Source organism: Sinocyclocheilus anshuiensis, unplaced genomic scaffold (genome assembly GCF_001515605.1).
Source record: "Sinocyclocheilus anshuiensis isolate Anshui unplaced genomic scaffold, SAMN03320099.WGS_v1.1 scaffold1916, whole genome shotgun sequence".
Lineage (NCBI taxonomy): Eukaryota > Metazoa > Chordata > Actinopteri > Cypriniformes > Cyprinidae > Sinocyclocheilus > Sinocyclocheilus anshuiensis.
Window position 1 is genome coordinate 284,623 of NW_015558589.1, and position 7,672 is coordinate 292,294.

The window sequence follows — 7,672 nt, forward strand, 5'->3', positions numbered from 1 at the left end:
TGTGTGTGTGTGTGTGTGTGTGTGTGTGTGAGTGTGAGTGTGTGTGTGTGTGTGTGTGTGTGTGAATCAGAGATTCAGATTTGACTTCTGTAGCGTCTGCGCTGCAGTTTGAGATAATCTCACTGCTGTGTTCACTGCTTTTAGTTATTATGCCGCCCGCAGTTGGAATCAGCTTCCAGAAGAGATCAGATGTGCTAAAACATTAGTCACTGAGCACTGTGCCACATCCCAACTGATTGCACTGTATTTTATAATCATTTCCTATTTTTAACTGTTTTAAATTCATTTTAAATCAATTTTTAAATCATTTTCAAAGTTTTAAAATTCCTTGTTTTATTGTTGTGATTATTTTTTATGATTATTTTACTTCCTTTTATGTAAAGCACTTTGAATTACCATTGTGTATGAAATGTGCTATATAAATAAACTCGCCTTGCCAGACTGTGTTCCAGTGATTATAAAGGACATACGGAGGTTTTAGTTTGGAGCTGTTGTGACTGTCGATGGTTTGTGTTTGTCGTGTTAGAAGTGAAGCAGCACCAGTGGAATTACAGATTGTTTTAGCTGATTTCAGCTGCATCTGAAGGCAGAGAGACGGAAAATACAGAAAGAAGGTTCTGGTTTTCAGATTAGTTCTGAATGAGAATTCCAACCATGTGTGTCTGCAGCAGAATGAAGGTCATCTGTGGGCTGTTAAGAGGAAGACTAGCGGAGGTCGAAGCTGTAGGACACACAGGCAGAGCTTCAGAGCGACAGACAGACAGGAGGCTTTAGCAGAGGAGCGCTAGTGACGGGATCAGTCTGTGTTATATATATACAGTATATACAGTGAATATACTCCATATACTGCTGAGTTTTCATTTACACTTCCTGAATTTACATTTTCAATTAACATTTTGGATGAGTTATCATCAAAACATTTGGCAAAATTCCTTATTTCTCACAAACACTGATGTTTACATGCACGTTGAATTTCAGTCTGAATGTGCTTTACTGACATGACAAATAATTGTACATTTATTTTTTACCAAGTGTCTGTATTTTAGCTGCGGCCAGGAAAAACAAATAGTGCTAAACAAACAACATACATAAAGCCACAGACTCTGTAATTGCTGTTTTTATATGTGCAGTATACGTGCTGTTCCCAGTTTAATTGGTATTATTCATATGTGTGTGTGTGTGTGTGTGTGTGTGTGTGTGTGTGTGTGAGAGGGACTGTGATTAATCATCCTGATAGACATATCTGTGTGTGTGTGTGTGTGTCTGTGTCTGTGTGTGAGAGTGTGTGTGTGTGTGTGTGTGTGTGTGTGTGTGTGTGTGGTTTAGATGTGCTCTACATCTCAAGGAAACACTCCTGGGCAAATTATTTAAGAAAACTAAAACAAATCACTGAAGCATTAAAATATTTGCACGATTCTCAGAAGACAATCCAGTAAGCTTTTACGAAGCCTCAGAAGAGCTGAACCTGAATTAAGCCAAACATTAAAACATTAATGCGCTGCTGTGGTTTAGTGGTTAAAGATCTGGGCTGATTTCCAAAAGGTTGTAGGTTTGAACTCTTTAAATTCTTCTGAAACACTGTTTTGTGCCCTTGAGTGCAGCGCCTGACCCCGGGTTTCTCCGGGAGGAACGAACCTGTGGGAAAGTGTAATGTAAGTCACTCCAGATGAAAGCTTCTGGAAATGAATAAAGGTACATGCTGTTTCTCAGATCTTTCTGCTGCAGACTTCGGTTCATCTGCTCTTCTCCTGAGGATTGCTAGATTTGCAGAAAGCACTCATGAATACGGGATTCCCATCTTTCTGAAGCCAAACATGACGTGTCCTGAAATGTTGTCGAGTCATGAAAAATACAGCAGCGGAAACTTAAGAAAACCCGTTTATTCTGGAGAAGAGCGCGTCTCCCTAGAGAGCGTCTGTGGTTGGTGCGGTTTTGCTCTGAGCCTTACTCTCGCAAGTATTCAGCACGGTTAGAACAAATTACTGCAAAACCAATAAAAAATCTAGCTAAATTGTGAATATGGTCCCACTTTATATTAGGTGGCCTTAACTACTATGCACTTACATTTCAATTGATAATTTGGTACAGTGCACTCAGGGTTTGAAATTAACACCCGCCAACCCGCCAAATGCGGGTGAAATCAGCTGTGGCGGGTAACGCTGTCAAATCACTAGCCAATTTGGCGGGTTACTTTACGTAAGTTATGTTCACTCATTAATTTATTGGGGAAGTTCATGCAGGCCAAATCTGGGCAGGTTTAGCTCCAATACTGAACTCGTGAGACATCATGACATTATTGAATATATTGCAAGAACCAAACACAACACATCTAAAGAGGCACGTATATGCGACGAGATGAAGTCTGGTTAGACCAACACAGGCTTTAGTGCACGTGCGCATTTAGAGTGCGTTCTTTCACTGCATGATTCAGTCTATTAATATGCATTATAAGAATGATCTCATAATTCAAGATAAGTGGGCAGAAAATGTATATATTTATATCAATTCATATAGTTAATCAATATCACACGAAGAGTGAAAAAATCAGCATGGTTACAAATGTGATATTGATTTTATAAAACAGTTAAATAAACAATAAGTTAATATCAAGAGACTTACGTTTTAGACACCATATTGGCTGTTTTTGCGCTATTTCTGCAATATTTCGCCAACAAAAAACATTCCAAACACAGCCACAGCACTGTTTTGCGTCTCATTCCTGAATGAATCACCTGTTTAAATGATTCGGTTCAATCGCAATGACTCACTTAACAGTGACTTGCTGCCACCTGCTGGCAGTTTTAATTGGTTTAATTTTACATTTAGAGTATCTTTTCATTTTTAAAATAATTAAAAATGTCAGTATTCAACATTTCATGTTTAAAATATCAAAACATTATTTATGCATGTGTAACTGCAGGTTAAAGCATTCCATGTCCGTCTGAGCTGCATTAACATGTGTAAATACATCTAAATGCTACTTCATGAAACTTCTGCAAAGATGAATTTTATTGATACTGATTTAATTTGTTCAGTAACAGCCTAAATGTATTATTATTATAATTGACTGATTAAATGTAAGAATTTGATTCAAAAGATGATGCACACTTTTAGTAAAAATGGCTTTATAAAGGTAAAAAATGCGCATAAAAGGTAAAAATCAATTTAAACTTATTGGAAAAGATTAATTTCTATCACTGCTGTGAACTGACCACACAGAATATGAAGAATATCAAAACCTTTAGCAGTCAGCTGTCCACGGTAGTCCTTAAGGTACCAGCACAATAACACACTCAGCAAAATATCGTCTAATTATCGTTATCGATAAAATCCCAGAAAATATTGAGATATTATTTTTTGTCAATATCGCACACCCATAGTACTGACACAAAATGATTGCAACAGTCGCTTTGTCACTTCCAGTGTAGACAGCCTCAAGCTGTTGGTTTATTTCTGTCTTTTCTTTTAAAATGTTGGCTAGTAGAAGTTATGAATGGCTGGTAACTTAAACATTTAGTAGCCAAATTGGCTGGAGACTAAAACAGTTAATTTCAATCCCTGAGTGCACTTATTGTGTACATGTAAAAAAATACCTGCATGTAAGTACATCTGTAATTAATTTCTGTAATTACATTTATAGTTACACTGTTGACCCATCTCTTACACTTTAACCCACCCTTAAACCTACCCATTCCACCAAACCTGTCCCTAACCTCACCCGTATCCCACCTCAATAGCAGCAAAAGTGTTTTGCAATACAATATGAACACAGTAAGTACATATTTTTTGATGTAAGTACATACAGTTAAGGCCACCTAATATAAAGTGTGACCGTGAATATGAATTGTATTGAATCCACAAAGCAATGTGGGAGTTTAAGTGCTTTCATTTACTTGACACAAACCCTCTTAGAATAAGTAAAGTTTATTTAAACACATTCTGCTGTGAACAAACAAACACGCCAACGTTTGCATAGCAGGATTTTTCCGGTGCGATGCAGCGCACAGTAACGCCACTGTACAGTGTGTAGGGAGAGAGAGTGTTGATGTGCCATCATTTGTGACCCAGTCTTAAGTCGCTGGGGTATATTTGTAGCAATAGCCAACAATACATTGTATGGGTAAAAATTATACATTTTCTTTTATGCCAAAAATCATTAGGATATTAAGTAAAGATCATGTTCCATGAAGATATTTAGTAAATCTCCTACCGTAAATATAAAAAAACTTAATTTTTGACTAGTAATATGCATGGCTAAGAACTTCATTTGAACAACTTTAAAGATGATTTTCTCAATATTTAGATTTTTTTGCACCCTCAGATTCCAGATTTTCAAATAGTTGTGTCTCAGCCAAATATTGTCCGATCCTAACAAACCATACATCAATGGAACACTTATGTATTCAGCTTTCAGATGGGTCAAAGCATAGGCGCCGATTTATGTTTCTGTCGGTGGGTGCTTAAACCCCACCTCCCTTAAGTGCAGTTTTTTTTATATATATATAAAACACATTTTCACCACTGTTTCCACGACTAAATAATAACTGGGCTAAGTTATCATACACATACACAACAAATTTAATATTTTCAAATATTTCATTTTCATTACTCCGTAATTAATTATACTGGGTATTCGTTTTTATTTTTGGAGTATATGGAGTATACTCCGTTGGATGGTGCATTTGATGAATTTACTACACAAAATGTATCTTGTGAAGTGAAACGCATGGGCTGCAAATACATTATTTAGTAACCAAATAATACACACATTCTTTCTATGAGGGTTGCGTTTCACTAAATAAAATGATTTAATAAATACCTGTTTACAATAAGCACTTATTCACACGTACACAGGACAGGGTTTGAGGGCGCACATGTCATATCTGAGGGAGCGCAGAGCCATGATCTCTGTATGGGAGAGCAAGCCGAGAGATTCGTGCTGGCGCCCTCTCGTATTACAGTAATGCACTCTTGACATTTGCCATTCAATAATGCCAAAAACTGCCTCAACTGAACTATGAAAATGAGAATAAAGTCGTACAAGCTGCAATCCATTGCTTTTTGGTTAAAATTAACGGAGACTATCTTGTGTTTTTCCGTGGGTGCTCAGGGGCTCGAGATCGGCACCTATGGGTCAAAGGGTCAAAAAATGGACCCTTATGACTGGTTTTGTGGTCCAGGGTCAAATTTGGTGAAAATGCTCATGTTCTTTCTCCATCTCTGCAGGAAAAGAGGAATCAGTGGCCACCTTCAAGGGAACCGAGTTCTTCTGCTACGATCTGTCCATGACTCCCATCCAGAGCAGCACGGATGAGATCACGCTGTCCTTCCGAACGCTCCAGCGCAACGGTCTGATGCTTCACACCGGGAAATCTGCAGACTACGTCAACCTGTCGCTGAAGAGCGGCGCCGTCTGGCTCGTCATCAACCTGGGCTCCGGCGCCTTCGAGGCGCTCGTGGAACCGGTGAACGGGAAGTTTAACGACAACACTTGGCACGATGTTAAAGTCACGCGAAACCTGCGACAGGTAAGACTGAGCGCTCGCTTCTTTAAAGAGTGGATATTGATCACTAACAGATGTGCTGGACGTCGGGAATCACTGTGGAAAGGGCTTGATCGCACATCACTGGCTGGAAACATTGTGTAAACCGTCGCCTGCGATCCACAGTGCTTCCCAATGACTGCAGTGTTATTCCTGACAGGTCTGGGAGCAGCGGTGTGTGTTTTCTTGTTAGACCTGATCCAGACTGATACAGACCCATGCCTCCTGCTTCAGGACTTCATTATGTGCACCTTAACTTAATGTTCTGTTCAGAGAAGAGTTGTCCGTCTGAAATTGACTCCAACCTAATGAAGTCGGCAGTCCTTAGGGGATGAGAGCGCCGGTCTGGTTCTACAGGCTGAAATCAAGGATTTTATGATCGGACCTGATTGACTTTACAAAAAAAAAGAACAGAAACGTGTATTAACAGAACAAATAACAGCACACGACACTGAACGCGATATGGAGAAACACTCACAGAACGCTTACCCCAGCACTCGTGAACCGCATGCAACACAATGGCATCATTTATTAAAGGAGCTTCATTACGAGCGCAAACTTATGGAGCGAACACAGTCCCGACTCTCATGACTCAGCGGGACGCTTCATTCGCATGCACATAATGAATGTTCATGGACGGAAACACAAACGAGCTTCACATACTGTACATATATAGGCGATCCTTCAGCTATGCCCACTTTTGTCCTTGTAAACTGCATGTCTTCCAGTTAGCAATTGGTGTGTCCTAAATACAACCTTAAAATCATATTTTCACATTTTCTGCATACTTGCACCAAATTACAGCTGGATTGGAAATAGTGCACAATAAAAATAGTGATATTTACCTTGATTTTTATCTCGATCCCTTCACTGATGCCTCTCTTAAACTAGCTTTAGAAAAATAAATCTTTAATAGGTCAGATGAAACTTATGCTAGTTTTATAACTGATGTAAAGATGTATTGTCTATAATTTAATTAGAATGGTTGTTTTCTATGCTGTGACATGGTGTGTTATGTTGGAGGGTCTTTTTTAAACTTTTTTAAAGCACTTTGGTCAGTTTTAGTTGTTTTATTGGTGCTATGTAAATAAAAAATAAAAAACATTATTTTTTATTCAATAATTATAGAAGTGGTTGATCCTAGTTTAAATAAAATGCATAATTGTTTTAATAGTTGATATCTTAATGATGGATTTTTTTTTTTTTAGTTTAAGATTAAAATATGTGTTTGGAGTAATTAAAACAATAAAATTAGTCAAAAGATGAAGGAAAAACATTTTTAGATTGATGTTCATATGAAATTAATTGAAATCAATTGCTGGGACATAAATGTGTGTATAGCTGAAGAAACACCCTTACGCTCTTGGTTTCTTACACACACACACAGATTGAATAAAAGTGAAGAATGGTTCAATACAGCTCCTGTAATTGGCAGTTGCAGATAGCGACGTGGAGATGCGATCGATTTCACTTACGTTCCTCGCTCGTTCTGTCTCTGCTCTGGTAATTGTAATTGGAACGAATGTCTTGTCACCCGTAATAAGAGCGATTGTAATTGGCTGCTGTGGCACGAGGGCGTGTCCGCTGTAATAATGCCTATTGCTATTGGCTGATAGTGTGAATCCAGAGAGGAAACAAAAGGGAAAATCTTTTGTCCGCCACTGAATTCAATTACACACCCGAGTCTTTATTCTCCTCAGAGAACAAACGAGGGAGGCTTGGGTTCAGAATCACTCTTATAAAAACAGCTTAACCAGCTTTGTTGGTTTATGCTGGTTTAGCTACCCAAAACTCCTTCAAAACCAACAAACCGAGACCAGCGGACCTCCTCGGGCTGCTTTTCCAGGGGATTTAATGGAGGATTTGAGCTGAACGCACCATCAGACACCAGAGAATACATTCATACATGAAGATGCAGATTAATGACTGAGTGTTTGAGAGTTGCGTTTAATTCTAGATGTCTTAATGAGAAAGTAAAGCTGCACAGGATTTGTGCAAGGAATTTTGGGATAGCAAATATCATCAGCTCAGTGTAAAAGCATATAGAAGTCAGCATATAGAAATACCCACCATGATAAAAACAAAAGTGTGTGTGTGTGTGTGTGTGTGTGTGTGTGTGTGTGTGTGTG

General features: G+C 38.5%; 1 protein-coding gene across 1 annotated transcript in view; it reads left to right on the forward strand.

Annotated features, from left to right (window-relative positions):
- The window catches only part of LOC107679952 (neurexin-2-like), a 329,958-nt gene that overhangs the window by 257,459 nt on the left and 64,827 nt on the right, over nucleotides 1-7,672 (forward strand). Inside the window, exon 6 of the mRNA XM_016475681.1 lies at nucleotides 5,227-5,528. Within this exon, the coding sequence (XP_016331167.1) occupies nucleotides 5,227-5,528 (302 nt within the window). The remainder of the gene's footprint in view (nucleotides 1-5,226; nucleotides 5,529-7,672) is intronic.